At 41.9% G+C, this 17,885-nt stretch overlaps 1 protein-coding gene across 7 annotated transcripts in view; it reads left to right on the top strand.

Moving 5' to 3' along the window:
- Positions 1-9,619, top strand: part of LOC122542310 (TRIO and F-actin-binding protein-like) — a 366,873-nt gene extending 357,254 nt beyond the window's left edge. For all 7 annotated transcript variants that reach the window (XM_043679926.1, XM_043679930.1, XM_043679931.1 and 4 more), the window contains 3 exons: positions 5,880-5,966; positions 6,089-6,252; positions 9,414-9,619. In XM_043679926.1, the coding sequence (XP_043535861.1) occupies positions 5,880-5,966; positions 6,089-6,250 (249 nt within the window). In that variant the 3' untranslated portion in view covers positions 6,251-6,252; positions 9,414-9,619. The remainder of the gene's footprint in view (positions 1-5,879; positions 5,967-6,088; positions 6,253-9,413) is intronic.
- Positions 9,620-17,885: the final 8,266 nt, after the last annotated feature.

Raw genomic sequence — 17,885 nt, 5'->3', positions numbered from 1 at the left:
AACCCTGGCAACATCCTTGTAAATCTTTTCTGAACCCTTTCAAGTTTCACAACATCTTTCCGATAGGAAGGAGACCAAAATTGCATGCAATATTCCGACAGTGGTCTAACCAATGTCATGTACAGTCGCAGCATGACCTCCCAACTCCGTACTCAATACTCTGACCAAAAAAGAAAAGCATACCAAACATCTTCTTCACTATCCTATCAACCTGCGACTCCACTTTCAAGGGGCTATGAACCTGCACTCCAAGGCCTCTTTGTTCAGAAACACTCCCTAGAAACTTAACATTAAGTGTATAAGTCCTGCTAAGATTTGCTTTCCCAAAATGCAGCACCTTGCATTTATCTGAATTAAACTCCATCTGCCACTTCTCAGCCCATTGCACCATCTGGTCAAGATCCTGTTGTAATCTGAGGTAACCCTCTTCGCTGTCCACTACACCTCCAATTTTGGTGTCATCTGCAAACTTACTAACTGTACCTTTTATGCTCGCATCCAAATTATTTACATAAATGACAAAACGTAGAGGACCCAGCACCGATCCTTGTGGCAAACTTACAAGATAATGCATGGCTTAGAAAGGGTGGACGCTGGGAGATTGTTTCCGTTAGGCGGGGATACTAGGACCCATGGGCATAGCCTTAAAATTAGAGGGGGTCAATTTAGAATGGAAATGAGGAGACATTTCTTCAGCCAGAGAGTGGTGGGCCTGTGGAATTCATTGCCACGGAGCACAGTGGAGGCCAGGACGTTAAGTGTCTTCAGGGCATAGATTGATAAATTCTTGATCTCGAAAGGAATTAAGGGCTGTGGGAAAAGTGCGGGTAAGTAGAATTGAAACACCCATCACCATGATTAAATGGTAGAGTGGACTTGATGGGCCGAATGGTCTTATGGAGATACTTTTGATCCTGCCATCAGGGAGGAAACACACCGTTCTGATTTTGCTGCCAGCTGCAGAAATGTCTGTCTGTGCCTCTGACTAGAGTCCCCTATCACAATTGATGTCTTGGAACCCAACGTACCCCACATTACATTCAAGCCATTCTCGGTACCAGAAACTTGGCTGTACATGCTATATTCCCCTGAGAGTCCATCACCCCCTACATTTTCCAAAACAGCATACTTGTTTGAGATGGGAATAGCCACAGGGGTCTACTGTACTACCTGCCTGCCCCTCCTATCTTTCCTGGAGTTAACCCATCTACCTGACTGTATCTGCAGCTTTTCTCCCTTCCTAAAACTTCTATCACACCCCCAGCTCTTGTAAATTCCTCATTGCCTCTAAGTGCTGCTCCAGCTGATGCATGCAATATGATTGGATTTGCAACTAAAGACACTTACTGCAGACATAATCATAAGTAACATGAAAACTCTCCCTAAACTCCCACATCAATCTACTAAAGGCCATCTTTGCTCCTTCATAATCTGTAGACCCAGAAAATAGCACCATCTTATTGCTTACTTATAACTGAGGTCCTATTCTCTGAACTTTCAGTAAATTAATAATGGGAGGACAAACCAGTCAGTAATCAAACCTCCATCCTACAGCTTTCACAGGCACAAACCTTCTAACTCATAGACAATTCAAAAACCAGTTCAAACTTTGGTTTCTCTTGGTTAGATTGGTTGTCTCCCTATAAGGCCCCAGTTAACATTCAACATTTGCTTCTCTGAATCCAGTATAATGCATCTCTGGAACTGAAACGACTACTGTATTCTTTGAACAAGAATCAACCTGCCATTTGTGGCTGGTACAGTGGCTCAGTGGTTAGCAGTGCTGCCTCACAGCACCAGGGAGGATTCAGTTCCTGCCTTGGGTGACTGTCTGCATGAAGTTTGCACATTCTCCCCATGTCTGCGTGGATTTCCTCCCACAATCCAAAGATGTTCGTTTCAGGTGAATTGGCCGTGCTAAATTGCACATGGTGTTAGGTGCATTAGTCAAGGGTAAACATAGGGTAGGGGGAGGGCTCTGGCGGGTTATTCTTCGGAGGGTCGGTGTGGATGTGTTGGGCCAAATGGTCTGTTTCCATACTGGAGGGAATCTAATCTAATTTTAACTTCCAGGCCTGGCCTCAAACAAATATCAGGCTTTTTTTATGTTCTCTTTCTTTTAAAACAAGTTGCTGCTCATAGTCCAAAGGTCTTCATCAGCTCTTAACTCACAATTCACAGCTTCAAACCAAAAATGAGAAAAGTAAAAATGAAAAATCAGCAAAGGTTCTAATGCTTGCTTGTGCAGAATCTTCAGTATCCACACTGAGGAGTGAGATTTTATCAGTATTTTCAGGAAGGTGCCAATTTTACCATGCTGGAATTATTTCTAAAATGCACATGCTGTTCATTTGGCAATGCCCAAGACTCTTAACTATGACTGAGTGTATGTTGCTGTGGTGAGGAGTTTAAATTTAACTGGTGTACATGTATAGATGTTACTCTCTATAATAGGAATTACTCACCAAAAGATGTTTCATTCAAAGGAAATCTGCTCACAGCAGTCTCTATAAGCTCCATAAAAGATGTTTCTGTGTGCATCAGTCTTGACATTGTCAGTTGTCAAAGTTAGAAATGCAGTTCCCCACGTTTTTTGATTTTTGTTCTTATTGCATTTCCCTGGGGGCCAGTGCTTTTGATTCATTAATTCAGATGGGTGATTTTCTGGTTGGATTTTCAAAAAGAAGACCTCGGCTTTGGGCTCCTGTGGCATAGCAGCAGTGTCCCTATTCCTCATCCAGAAGTATGTCATAACATCTGAACAGATTGATTAAAATTACCAAGTGGGTTCTTGCATGTGAGGTCCAGCAGAAGCTTGGAAGATTTCAGGATCGGTTGGTACCATTGAGAGTGGAGTACATTATCTCTCCCTGATATGATTTTGATTTTTACTTATAGTTTGTTTAAAAAGAGCTAGATTCTTCACCAGTGGGAAATTGGCTACTGAACACCAAAAGAGCCCAGAAGAGAAAGGTGTAAACTGATGTTTGTGCTAAACTATAAATATTAATAAAGTCCCTATAAATAGAGTCCTAGAGATGTACAGCATGGAAACAAATCCTTCAGTCCAACTAGCTCCTGCCAACCAAATATCCTAAATTAATCTCATCCCATTGCTGGCTTTTGACACATATTCTTCTAAACCCTTCCTATTCTTATTAGGGTAGTTCTTCTATAACACATGGTTGCATTCTTTTGCACCCCTGTGTTATAGAAACATCGTGCTTTAGAAACAGCGCTTAAAGTGTTGGCAAAGTAATCGTGCCACAGCCAATACACTTTTTAAAAGCTTGTGCTTTAGAAACAGCGTCCTCAATTTGTCAATCGCGTTACAGCAAATTCACGTTAACGAAACACGCATTATAGCAGAACAACCTGTACCCATCCAGATGCCTTTTAAATGTTGCGATTGTACCAGTCTCCACCATTTCCTCTGGCAGCTCATTCTATACATACACCACCCTTTGTGTGAAAACGTTGCCCCTTAAATCCCTTTTAAATCTTTCCCCTCTCACCTTAAACCTGTGCCCTCTAGGTTTGGAGATCCCATCCAGGGAAGTGACCTTGGCTATTTGGCCTATCCATGCCCCTCATGATTTTATAAACCTCTATAACACATTCCTCAACCTCTGACGTTCCAGGGAAAATAGCCTCAGCTTATATAGCCTCCCCCTGCCATAGCTCAAGCCCTCCAAGCCTGGCAACATCCTTGTAACCTTTTCTGAACCCTTTCAAATTTCACAACGTTCTTCTTGTAGTAGGGAGACCAGAACTGAACGCAGTATTCCAAAAGTGGATATTCAAAAGTCAGTTGGTGCCTAATGCAACATGTGGACGTTGATCTATTAAACACCAGGGGCTACTTTCCAGATCTTGAATGTCTTTATGCCCCTTCATCAAGTTGAAAGTGGTATTAGAAAATGTATCAAGACAGCTAGCCTCGCTACATTTTGCCCAGTTGTCAAACCTTGAAGCTGTCATCTAACAGGTGATGTATTACAGTATAAACAAAGCTCAAGAAAAATCAATGTCACGTGTCTTTTCAGTCTTACTGCTCTTCTCGATACTGATTTACTTATGATTTTCATGTAATGTAACATCTGTTTGTACACCAGATCTATTCTAAGGTGAGTTTGAAGTGTCAGTACAATATAACCAATTTCTAAGTGGAGGGTTACCACATTGAAAATGCTGTACATTATAAGTGAATCAACTACTTTAATTATCCCATAAAATGTATTATAACATATTGTAATCATCACTAATGTAATCTCAGATTGTCGCTAGTGAATAATGCTGTTAAGCGATCATCAGCAAATTGGCAATTCACACCTAATGTCTCAAAGGAATAGCGCAGTGGCTCAGTGATTAGCAGCACCAAGGACCCACATTCATTTCCAGCCTCAAGTGACTGTCTGTGTGGAGTTTGCACATTCTCCCTGTGTCTGTGTGGGTTTCCTCTGGGTACTCCGCTTTCCTCCTATAATCCAAGGGTGTCCAGGTTAGGTGGATTAAGCATGGAAAATGCATGGTTACAGGGATACACTAGGGGGTGGACCTGGGTGAGATTCTCTTTGGAGGGCGCTGTGGACACAGTGAGTCGAATGACCTGCTCCGATGCTGTAGGGATTCTGTCTACAAAGAAACAGAAATATAGTCAAATTCTTAAATCATTGCTATAGTCAGCCTGAGACACTACAGAAAAATGGTAAAATAAAGGCTATATTTCAAGTTGCAGTGGGATTTAGTCAAAGTATCTCTTCATTTCAGTGAGCTGAAAGTAATGAAGGCAGCGGAATGTCCCTTCCTGTGAACCAAGGGATTTGGGTTCAAGTCCCGCCTGCTCCAGAGATGTATCATAACATGTCTCAATACACTGATGGAAAACACTGAAGAAAATTAAACACTGACTGGCCTGAAAATGCTTGAATGCTGTGATGTTATAGTTGGATACTAATTAATGACAGTGTTGTTAGTTGATAATAATTTCGGATGTCAATTTGTAGCTGTTCAGTGCAATTGATACCAACTGAATAGAATAGAATCGAATCCCTCCAGTGTGGAAACAGGCCCTTTGGCCCAACAAGTCCACACCGACCCTCCACAGAGTATCCCACCCGAGCCCATTCCGCTCCCCTATTATTCTACATTTACCCCTGACTAATGGACCTAACATACAGATCCCTGAACACTATGGGCAATTTAGCATGGTCAATTCACCTAACCTGCATATCTTAGGACTCTGGGAAGAAACCGGAACACCCGGAGGAAACTCACGCAGACACGGGGAGAATGTGCAAACACTTGCCCGAAGCTGGAATCAAACCCAGGTCCCTGGTGATGTGAGGCAGCAGTGCTAACCACTGAACTACCATGCCAAAACTTGTTCTAGAATAACTGGAACTAAATTAATTTCTCTTGTCTATGAAAGTGAAATTTTGCAATTAGTATTTAAAATTATAAGGCATGAGAAAAATCCAATCAAGGATGAAGTGTCAAAAACAATTTGATATTTTATTTGTAAGAATGTATTATTTAAAAATGTGCCAAATCCTGGGTATAATAATGTAAGATAAAGATAATCAAACATTTGTGTAATTTGGTAGCTCAAAGATTTCAGTGTTATTGAGTTCAAATAATGCTTGAAAAATTGTCTTTCATAGTGAATGAAAGCAGTGAGAGCAATTAACATCAAAAGTTGTCAAACATTTCTGGCAGTTCACCCCCAGTACCAGTTATTCCCCGTGTAAGCCTCCTCAAGCCTCTCCATTAGATTTTAGGCACTTGACCATGCAGTTCTACTCTGGCTGTAAGTTAAGGAATCATCTTTGTTGGATGGTTCCAGCTGATGTGTGAACTCATTCTGTGCTAATCCTCAGGTATTACTGCGGATTAAGGAGAATGAAGTGCAGAATCTCAGGAGGGAGACTATGTGCCTACGGGATGAGCTTCAGTCTGTGCAGTGGGTGAGTACAGCTCACACTCAGGAAGCTGCAGGAAGGAGTCAGGACAGTACTTCTGTCTCCTGTGTATGTGTTCAGTGTCCAGAATAACCAGAATGATTTCTGTTAATGAATTTCTTTTTCAGGATAAAAAGTATGCAACAGACAGGTACAATGAAATTTACACGGAGCTAAGTGTCATGAAGGTCAGAACAGAACGTGAACTCAACCAGGTTAAAGAGCAGTTAAAGCTGGCTATGGCTGCACTCAAGGAGAAAGATACTTTGCAGAACAGCACCACAAAGTGAAGGTGAGTTATGACCTCCATGACCCGAGACCTGGTTCCAAAGGTTGGGGCTGGCACTTGCACCGTGATAGGAAGGGCCTCAATTATAAAGTTCTGATTCTTTTTTTCAAATTCCCTCCCTGTCTATGTAATTTCCTCCTGTCCACAACCTTCCCAGATCTCTGAAACTCCTCCGATTCAGAGGCATGTTTGTCAGAGAGACGGGGGCTGAGGGAATGGATAATAATTAAATCTCCAGAGATTTTGCCAACTTAAGTTGCGATCCCTTCAGTTGAGATGAGAAAGTGAGGTCTGCAGATGCTGGAGATCAAAGTTGAAACTTTATTGCTGGAACAGCACAGCAGGTCAGGCAGCATCCAGGGATCAGGAGATTCGACATTTCGGGCACAGGCCCTTCTTCAGGAATGAGAAGAAGGGCCTGTGCCCGAAACGTCGAATCTCCTGTTCCCTGGATGCTGCCTGACCTGCTGTGCTGTTCCAGCAATAAAGTTTCAGTTGAGATGAACCAACTCAGCATTGAGGTTAAGCCTGGATCCATCTCTATCACCCAGTTGTTCCAAGTTAAATGTGAGTTTGCTATTTCATTAATTTTTAAAATATTTTCCCAAAATTTAACTGTTTAAGCATCCTAAGGATTTAAAGGGAAACTGAATAAATGTACAAAGCAGAAAGGAATAGAAGGAAATGATGATTGAGTGAGTGAGATGGAGGAGGGCTGGGAGATGGCTCATGTGACTCCAGAGAGATGCCCATTAAGCTCCTTCACAGGTGGTCTGCTGGTGGAACTGCATGGCAGGAGGAATTGTTGGATTTTTCATGTGGCGTGGTAGAAGTGGTGAGCAACGAAGGACCCTGTGGAGCCTTGAGCAAGCAGGGAGGGCCCTTTTACCATCCGACACTGCCAATTTGGTCCTGTCTTCAGGATTTCATTCAAAGCTGCCCCAGACCTGTCATGGAGACATAGAGTCCTACAGCACGGAGACGGACTCTTTAGCCCAAACTGGTCCATGCTGACCAAAATGTCTGTCCACGGTAACCCCATTTCCCTGCACTTGGCCCATATCCTTCTAATCCTTTCCTATCCATGTGTTTGTCCAAATGCCTTTTAAATAATGTACCCGCCTCAACCACTTTCGATGGCAGCTCATGCAATATGCATACCACCCTCTATGTAAAAAAGTTGCCCCATAGGTGTTTCCTTTAATTCTTTTCCATCTAGCCTTAAACTGATGCCCTCTAGTCCTCGATTCTACAACCCTTGGGGGAAGACTGAGTGCCTATCCATGCCCCTCATGATCTTATACATCTGCATAATGTCCCCCTTCAGTCTCCTACACGCTAAAGAAAAAAGTCCTAGCTTGTCCAACCTCTCCCTATAACTCAGACCAGGCAATATCCTTGTAAATTTCTTCTGCACTCTTTCCAGTTTATTAACATCCTTCCTATAACATAGTGACCAAAACAGAACACAATACTCCAAATGCATCCTCACCAACATCCTGTATTACTGCAACATAACTTCCTAACCTCTATACGATGCCCTGACTGATGAAGGCCAGTGTGCCAAAAGCCTTCTTCACTGCCATGTCTACCTGTGACTCCATTTTCAGAGAACTGTGAACCTGAACTCCAAGATCCCTCTGTTCCATACACTCCTTAAGGCCCTACCATTCACTATGTAACTTAGATTTGACTTTCCAAAATGCAAGGCCTCACATTTATCTATATTAAACTCCATTTCCCATTTCTTGGCCCACTTCTTCAGCTGATCAAGGTCCTGCTGCAATTTCTGAGAACCTTCCTCACTGTCCACATTACTGCCTATTTTAATGTAATCAGCAAACTTACTAATCATGCCTTGTACATTCTCATCCAAATCATTGATATAAATAATAAACAATAATGGGCCCAGCACTGACTTCTGAAGGACTCCACTGTTCAAAGGCCTCCAGTCCGACAAGTATCCTTCCACTATTACCTGTCCTTTTCCTCTTTATGGTGTTACTTCCAGTCAGGGCTCCTGTTACCAAGTTCCAGAACTAACCAAGGTTGAACACCTTTGCCACATTCTGATCCTTTCATTTCCAATTGAAGATTTGATGCATGTCTCCATAACTAAATGAGTGCTCAGTCAGACGCCCAAGATCTTTTCTGCATTTCTTTTTTTTGGGGATTTAGATAAATTTCCCTTTCTTCCTTCATTGTCCAGGGCTGTTACCTGGAATTTTCCTGCTTCATGTTAGAATTATGTGCCTTGTGAGAGTGGTTAGGTGCCCTTATACTAGTCTCCTGCAAGCATGAGACATTTCTTCTTATCTACTTTATCAATTCCCTGCACCAGTAAGCCTCAATCAAACCCGCCATTTCAACATCTCTATTCAAATCTACATATATTCATCTCATATAAGAATTAAGAGCAGGAAAGACCCTTCAGCCTGCTCAGTTGTTCGATAAGATCATGGCTGAGTTGATTGTGGTCTTAACTCCATTTTCCTCCCTGGCCCTCTTTATCCTTGACTCCCATGTTAATCAAAAGTCCACTTAATTCAATGTTGAACATTTGTAATGACCAAGCCTCCATGATCACCTGGAGAAGAGAATTCCACAGCCTAATGATCCTGTGAAAGAAGAAATTACTTCTCAACCTCTGTCTTAGATGTAAGGTCTTTTATTTTTAAACTCTACCCTCATAATCTTACATGTTTCAATAAGATCATATCCCATTATTCTAAATTTCAATGAGTATGGGCCAACCTGCTCAAACTTTCCTCACAAGACCAACCCCTTCATCTCAGGAATCAGCCGAGTGAAGTTTTTCTGAACTGATTCCAAGACAGGTATAACACTCCTTAAGTAAACAAAACTCTCTTAAACTTCAACTCTGTGAGCATTCTGGAGTTTTTTTGCCCTGGGCCTCAAGGATCGTTGGGCCTTGGAGACCCATGTGAATCATGGACATTAGTTTGGTCTACACCTGAAATAGTTAAGCTAAGAGCGCTGGATGTACCACTGGGTGTAAACAGGAAAGATATACTTCATCAGTGAGGCCTAACATATTGATGAATTCAGAGAAAGAAGAAACGGAAAATTTGGAAAGGTTTTTAAAAGAGTAAGAGGAAAGATCATTCATTCCTTCTTCTGTTTCCTTTTGTCTTCCTTCACAGATCAGAGCTTTGGTATCACCACACGGGAAGAGAAGTTAAATTTAATGCTTAAGCCTTCAGTAGTGATCCAAGATGGTCAAAATCCCTGAGAGTGAGGAGCTATGAAGAAAAAAACAACCACTCCTTTTTCCTTGTTTTTTTTTCTTAATAACATCTCCCACTGTGGATTACTGCTGTGAAATTAAAAGTGAATAGATATATAGAAATATATTCACACAGGTTATCAATTTAATCCCTTGCTGCCTTCGAAACCCTGTTTTTGTCTCCCAGCCAAGCACTCTTCGGTTTAGCTGTTACCACAGCGACGTTAATGCCGACAGTGATCTTTCCATCATCCAATGCTTGAAGGTGGCTGACTGCATTCTGCAGCAATTGCTACTTGTTGGGTTCCTCGTGTGGCCCCCTCCCTTGCACTTCCCCTTTTTATTTTGGTGGGGCGCCAGGAATTATGGTTGTCAACATTCCCCCAGACTGGTCACCGGAACGTTCATCTAGCCAATGGGAAAGTGAGCAGGCTCTATGTTACCCAATTAGATGGCTTTTGACTGTCACTCAGACTCCCAACATTTTTGTCGTTGTTAAAAAAAAGTTGAGAGTTTATTTTAAATTGATATTTCTTCTCCAGGGCTTGCTTGTCCTTGAGACTCTTGGGTAATTCTGCAAGAGTCAACAACTCTCACTGCAGATCCACTTGGTGAAACCGACTGTATGGCAAATCCCAGGACCCAATCTGGATAAACATTGCATTTAAGAAGAACAACTATTTTTTTAAATAATTAAAAGCAGTTTATTACTCCTGTTAACTGATATATAAAGCACTATTTGAGGGTAACATGTTGCAATCTTTTGAAATAACAGGTGGGTTTTTAATAATCGCATATATATTTTTGTGTATTTTCCCCACTGCAAGTCAGACATCCCTTAAAACCAGCACTTAGGCTGTGCCCAGGAACACAGGACATGGAACAAGAGACAGCAGTTGCTTGACTGTTCCATTGCTCAGTCACCAAAGATTTGCTTAATTCCAGCAGCCTCAGTTTCAAACCCATTAGCACTGGCATCCAGCAGGAACCGTTGAAGGGGAAGTCACCTCATGTCTGCCTGCCGTCATGGAGTTTGAAGATGGCTGTTGAAAGTCACATTGCAAGAGGACAGCGAGAAATCTCATCTTGTTTTCCTTTGTCCTGTTTTTCCAGTTCCACTGCTTCTCAAAGGGTGTTGTCCCTACACAGTAATAACTCGCTGGGCTCCCTCCATCTATCTCTCCTTCTTAACCAAGTGTCCTGATTTCATGTGCAGTTTGGTTTATGTAGGTATAGGGGGTGGAGGGCTGAACATCTGCAGTATTATGGTGGAAAAAAAGGTTTACAGAGAGTCTCTGATCAATGCCAACAGAATTTCAGGAAGATCTGAAATTGCTATCTGAACTGCTATGGATACGCTACTTCTGTTCATTATTGTCTTGTAAGTAGAAGATGCGCGATAGCAGCAGAGAAAACGTAAATGTAAATTGTCCCAAATAAGGCAAAGAGGAGTTGGTTCAGTTATTTTTGGTAAGCTGTAACCATTCATCACTATGCTTAAGTTCAAATATCATGGATACAGTGAAATCCTTGTATCAAAGTGTCTATTTGTTTAATATGGTATGGACACCATCTCCTTGTATGGAAACTATTCATGTAGGTAGATATGGTTCACTTCTCTGAAATGGCCATGCAAACCACTCTTGTTTTAATGCTAATTAGAGATGGGCAACAAATGCTGGTCTTGTCAATGACCCCACATCCCGTCAAAAAAAGAGTTATTAAAAAAATGAATTGATGTCCATTGAGCATTATACAGGCTGAAGAACATGCTGAGAAACATTCGATCAGTGAAGTCAACTGAAGCTGCACAGTAAGCTAACTGTTGCACCAGCTATCCAGCCCTCACTTCCACACCTTCTCTCCAGGCTGTCGGACCCAGCAGCAACCAGGACCTGACTCTTTGTCAGTTTTCCTCGCTCACCCTCTTCCATGTCAGATGGACTTGACTTTCATCTCCCATTGCCAAGAGCATCACCCATGAACAAAACTGACCCATCCAATGTGTCTGATTTATGTTGGCTGTTGTCCAACATCTGGTCCTGAAGGAGCATAATTCTCCTCCAGTCAAACAATGGCCAGACCAAAGCCATTGTCTTCAGTCCCAACTACATTCGCCATCTACTTCCTGTGCTCACAGATATGCACTGGTTCCCAGTCCAACAAGCCGTAGATTTTATAACTCATGCTTGTTCTGAAATCGCTCCATGGCTTCGCCCTCCCTCTTTGTGATCTCCCCATCCTCACAACTGTCTGAGATCTGTTTTAGCCGTCACCATGTCATTAACAGACTGATCTTCATCTGCCGGGCCCTAAGCTGTAGAATTCCTTCCCTAAACCCCTCTGCATCTTACTAAACTGTGTTGCCAACCAGGGACCTGAATGTTCTTGTGAAAGCTGCACACAAGTACGTTGTTCTTTTTTTTAATAAATATTTTTATTGAGAAGAAAGAAAGTTTTTAGGTATTTTACAAAATTACAAAACTATTACAAAATAGTATAATCACTTTACAATATAGTGACAATATCAGTATTTAGAAAAAGTTAACTACTAATCAACTCTACAAATTACCAAAACACAAAATAAGATCTGCTCGGTCACACCAGAATCTGTAAAAGACCTGCAGCGTTTTATCACCGTCTTAATAGCTCCTTACTGGTTCACTGTCAATTTCGCGTTGATAACCTTTCCCTTCCACCCAAGATATTGTCACAATTAAATACTGCAATAACATTAGTTGTTTTAGTGTACCTTCAGGCAGCTGTCACATAAACAATTTGGACATAATTCTTACTGCCGAGTACCTCTGACCACAAATGTCTAGTCTGCATTTCTCTGATGCCACTCTAAGCTGCAGGTCTGAACACTCAGTAAACCATCTGTTTTGTATATCAATATGCTTCAATAAAGTTAGTGCTTTTCACATCTTATTGCTTACAACAAAGAAAAATCCCTGTGTACACGATTCTTTTTTATTTAATTGTTCACAGGATGTTAGGATCACTGGCAAAGCCAGCATTTGCTGCCCATCCCTAATTGCCTTTGAGAAAGTATTGGTTAGCCTCACCTTCTTGAACCAGTGCTATCCTTATGATCTGGGAACATCCATAATGATGTCAGGGAGAGAGATCCAGGATTTTAGTCACATGACAGTGAAGAAATGGTGATATATTCCCAAGTCAGGATGGTATGTGGCTTGGAGTGGAACTTGCAACCTGTGGGGTTCTTGTTGGCTGAGCCTGTCCTGCTAGACATTAGAAATCACAGGTTTGAAGGGTGCTGCCTAAGGAGCCTTGGTGAGTTCCTGTCATGTACTTTGAAGAAGGCACACACTGCTGCCACTATGCATCAATAGTAAGGCAGAGAATGTTGAAGGCGGTGAATGTGATGCCAATTGAGTGGCTATTTTACATGGATGGTGTCAAGCTTTTTGAGTACTGTTGGAACTGCACTCATACAGGCAAATTCCAGCACAGTCTGACTTGTCTCTTGTGGTTGGTGAACAAGAGGTGAATTACTCATTGCAGAGTTCCTAGCCTCTAATCAGGTATTGGCTGGTCCAGTGCAATCTTTGGTCGACTTAGCCCCAAGATATTGATAACAGGGGAATTGAGTAGCAATGGTAATGCCATTGCATATCAAGGGAAAATGGTTAGATTCTCTCTTGTTGGCAATGGTCATTGCCTGGCACCAGTGTGAGCATGGATGTTATTTGTCTTTTATTAGCCCAAGCCTCAATATTGTCCAAGTCTTGCTGCATATGTACACAGAGAGGGAGTGAGGACTGCAGTTGCTGGAGATCAGAGTCGCAAAGTGTGATGCTGGAAAAGCACAGCAGGTCAGGCAGCATCCGAGAAGCAGAAAATTCATGTTTCGGGCATAAGCCCTTCATCAGTAATGGGGCTTCATCATTCCTGATTAAAGGCTTATGCCCGAAATGTCGACTCTCCTGCTTCTTGGGTGTTGCCCAACCTGCTGTGCTTTTCCAGCGCCACACTTTTCGACTGCATGTGAACACAGACTGTTTTTAATATTTGAGCAGTTGTGAATGGTATTGAACATTATACAATCATCTACGAACATCCCATCTCTAAACTTATGTGAAGGGAAGGTCATTGATGAAGCAACTGAAGATGGTTGCGCCTAGAACACTATTCTCAGGAATTCCTGCAGAGATGTCCTCAGACTGAGATAATTGACCTCCAACAACCACAACCATCTTCCTTTTTGTTCAGCATGACTCCAATAAATGGAAATCTTTTCCCCGATTTCTACTGACTTCAGTTTTGTGAGGTCTCCTTGATCTCAGTCAAGTGCTGCCTTGATGTTAAAGGCAGTCACTTTTATCTCTTCTCATCTCATCCCTACCACAGGTTATAATTTGACTCATAAACCACACAAAATGCTTTACAAAGTTACAATAAACATGGGTTACTAGAAGAAGCACTGCAGGCAGCTGCCATGTATCAAGCAAGCCGCTGTGTGATATGAAGTTATTGCAATAATCTATAAGAATATTTTTCAATGTAGAGTACACTATAAAATAAATCTGTTTAAATATGAGTGAAAATTTGAAAAGTTATTCAGTTTGTGGCTCAGCAACTTCCAGCTATACAGGTTGCAGAAGTAACGTCAACAATTTCATAACAAATAGGAACAGGATAAGACTGTTCAACCCAACAAGCCTACTCCAACGTGAAATAATATCTGGCTTAAAGTCAAGTGGATTATCTAACATCTTCACCACTCCATGTGAGATAGATTAGGGGTCTTCTTCACACCTTCAAATACAGGGTATCATAACACCAGAATATGCTACCCCAAGACTAGACCATCTAAACAAGCACATGAAGGAAAAGGAAATAGAGGGTTATGATGATTAAGTTTGAAGAGGAAAGATGGAAGGAGGTCCAAGTGGAGTATGAAGAGCAGCGTGGATCGGCCAGGCCAAATGGTCTGATGCTTCACAATATAATCTTTAGCCATCACCTTCCTGATGAAGCTTTGAGCCACCGGTCCCAGTATGTCATTATGAAGCTGGATGTCAGATTTTTGTTGGTAATGCTCCTTCGAAACATTTTGAAAGGTGTTACTACTTAAAAGTACTACGTAAAACATGTTTTTGTAAAATTTGCCAGAAACTTCATTGCAAAGAACAAGATAGAAGCAAAGTTAAAAATCACAAAATACCATGTTATAGTCCAACAGGTTTAATTGGAAGCACACATCAAGATAGAAGCAGGGACAGTTGCATCAATATTCTTCTCCCAGCAGCATCAGCAGACACTACCATGGGTTGACACACGTCATATGGCCTGGTTCACTATGAGCAATGCCACAGTGGATCTCTGTACATTATTAGTTAGATACATGCTGCAATAGACCGTACTCCACAAGTTCCTGTCTCTGTCATTGCTGAATTAGCCAATCAGGAACCCTCGTATGGATAAACATGTGGTATATGCACCAGTCCAGGGTCAGCATTGTACTTTTCAGCACATTTGTTGACTCAGGAACCCTATGACCTGAGGAAGTGGCAGTGATTCAACACGGTAGACTTCCCTGTTTGGCAGGCATTTGGCACAATGGGTCCATCAATTATCAAGAAGTGTTGAACTTCCCAAAGCAGTCACTTCTTTGCTCCTTAAATTATTTTAGGGAATTGTTGGGCAGGATTGTGGGCTCCACCAGAGTCTGGATTGAAGGTAAATGGTGCCCAGTTCTACATTTCGGTCAAGGTGGCTTTCAGCCTGCCAGGGTCTTCTGCCCCCAATTACAGATGAGGAGAGGCGCTGATTAGAGACTTAGCGAGGGTAAATAATGGAGGCTGCCCGGGACATGTCAGAGTGCGATTCCTAGTCACTGGATGGAATCTAAGTGCCAACAAGCTCAACCTGCCTGCCTGAGTGGTGAGGTGCACCCCCAGGGCATGGCTGCTTGTTGTGCTTTTTTTTACATTAATGCATTTTGAAAGTAGCTGAAAAAGAGTTTGTTGTTGAAGCTCCCTCAGCCTGCACTGCAGCCTGGCCTTCCAGCTTCAACAGCCTGCCCATCAAAATCCATATTGATTCTCTCGAGAGTAAGCTGGGGACCTGGGAACAAACCTGACTCCAATTTTCCACTCCACAAAAGCAAACATTCAGTCTTTATAATTTTATCAAATTGAGAGAAATTAGTACTAGGGCAAACCACTTATATTTGATCAGTCAGAATTAGCACAGTTAGATGTGAAGTTTGACTACGCGTATTTTGGCTTCAACTGCACACCACCAATGCTGAATCAATATAATCTCTTCTATCCCTGAGATTCAGTTTGATCTGGTTGCTGATGCAATGGGACACATAAACTGCCTCATATTTTGTATTATCACTAAGATGTTGTTTTTCCACCTCTGTAACATTGCACGACTTCACCTCCACCTCTGTTCATTTACTCAAAGGCTTCATTTATACCTTATTCCTGTGCAGTCCTGGCCGGTGTCTTACATTCTACCCTCTTTAAATTTGTGTTCACCCTAAACTCTCATCCAAGTCCCATTCCTCTGTCACCCCCTGTGATCACTGACTTATTTGGTCAAGCAATATCTGGATACTAAAGATTGTCATCTTTGTTTTCAAATCCCTACAATGGCTTTGTCCCCTCCCTTTCTCTGATATCAGCCCCTTAATCCTCTCTGATATCTGCATTTTGTACATTCCTAATTATAGGCCCTGCATTGGATCTAGGTACCCAAAAATGAAACTTCTCCAAAATCTGGATATTGTTTGGTCTGCACTGCAATAAATTTTGACCCTAATTAACTAGGCTTAGAAATGTCTGGAGGTTGTCAACTGCTAACTGACTTTACATACAAAACATTTCCTATGCTGGGGTAAACCATGACCCTACTCAACCATGACACTTTCTGCATCCCCTGATTACTAGATTGAGACCTTCTGATTTGAATTATGGCATTTTTTATTTGCATACCTGCCTTGAAATTCAGCACGCACATGAATTGAATTGAATTTATTGTCACCAGTACCAAGGCACAGTGAAAAGCTTTGTCTTGCGAGCAATACAGGCAGATCACAGGCCACAGAATATCAGATCTGAACTCCTGTACCTGTATTTCATGATTTGATTTGGTGGCGTCTGTGAAGTGCCTCAGTGTTTCATTATGTTACAGGTGCTATGTAAATACAAATGCTGATGTAAATGAATTCCACACTGGATGCAAGAAAATGCCAGAGAGAACTATCACCCCAGGACCTAGAGATTCAAGACACTGTTGAACAGTGCATTGTTTGTTCATTTGGCATTGACAAATTATGTCTCTACTTTCAATTAACAAACAACATAAATTTATTCCCAAATATCAAGTTGAATTTTAATTAATTTGTTTTGCAGTGTCCAGGCACCTTGCACTGACAATGGTGAGCTTTGAGCTTATCGTTGCTGTTTTGCCATCAAGGCTTAATTATAGTGAAAGGGGAAAATACAGCAAGGTTCAAAAGCAGTTCAAATACAAGCTGCTAGAACCAGTTATGTTCAGTATGGTATCACTGGTAGCTACAAACCAGGTTAAGAGCTACTACACAGAATAAATGATGCATTTATGTAGATAAAATTAATTATGATTGGGTGGTAAATCTGGTAGTGTGCACCAGAATCATGTAGTTGGAACTGTGTACCAGTCCTGGAATGCCTGGAAATGGCATATATGTAATCGATCAGTGGAAATGGGCATTATATTCAGTAGTACCCAGTTCCCATTGTGTAAAACTCAAGGCACTTGAAAGTCTGATTTGATCACTGCAGGTATGGGTGGGAAGAAAACCTTCCCACTTCAGTACCATAGACATTATGCAATGCAGAAATTTCCCAACTCCTCCAAGGCATAGAGATGTACAGCATGGAAACAGACCCTTCGGTCCAACCCGTCCATGCCGACCAGATATCCCAACCCAATCTAGTCCCATCTGCCAGCACCCGGCCCATATCCCTCCAAACCCTTCCTATTCATATACCCATCCAGATGCCCCTTAAATATTGCAATTGTACAAGCCTCTACCACATCCTCTGGCAGCTCATTCCATACACGTACCACCCTCTGCATGAAAAAGTTGCCCCTTAGGTCTCTTTTATACCTTTCCCCTCTCACCCTAAACCTATGCCCTCTAGTTCTGGATTCCCCAGTCCCAGGGAAAAGACTTTGTCTATTTTTTTTAGATTAGATTAGATTACATTACAGTGTGGAAACAGGCCCTTCGGCCCAACAAGTCTACATCGACCCGCCGAAGCGTAGCCCACCCATACCCCTACATTTACCCTTTACCTAACACTACGGGCAATTTAGCATGGCCAATTCACCTGACCTGCACATCTTTGGACTGTGGGAGGAAACC

Source organism: Chiloscyllium plagiosum, chromosome 39 (genome assembly GCF_004010195.1).
Source record: "Chiloscyllium plagiosum isolate BGI_BamShark_2017 chromosome 39, ASM401019v2, whole genome shotgun sequence".
Lineage (NCBI taxonomy): Eukaryota > Metazoa > Chordata > Chondrichthyes > Orectolobiformes > Hemiscylliidae > Chiloscyllium > Chiloscyllium plagiosum.
The sequence above is the reverse complement of the archived record's forward strand: the minus strand, read 5'-3'. Positions and strand labels throughout refer to the sequence as shown.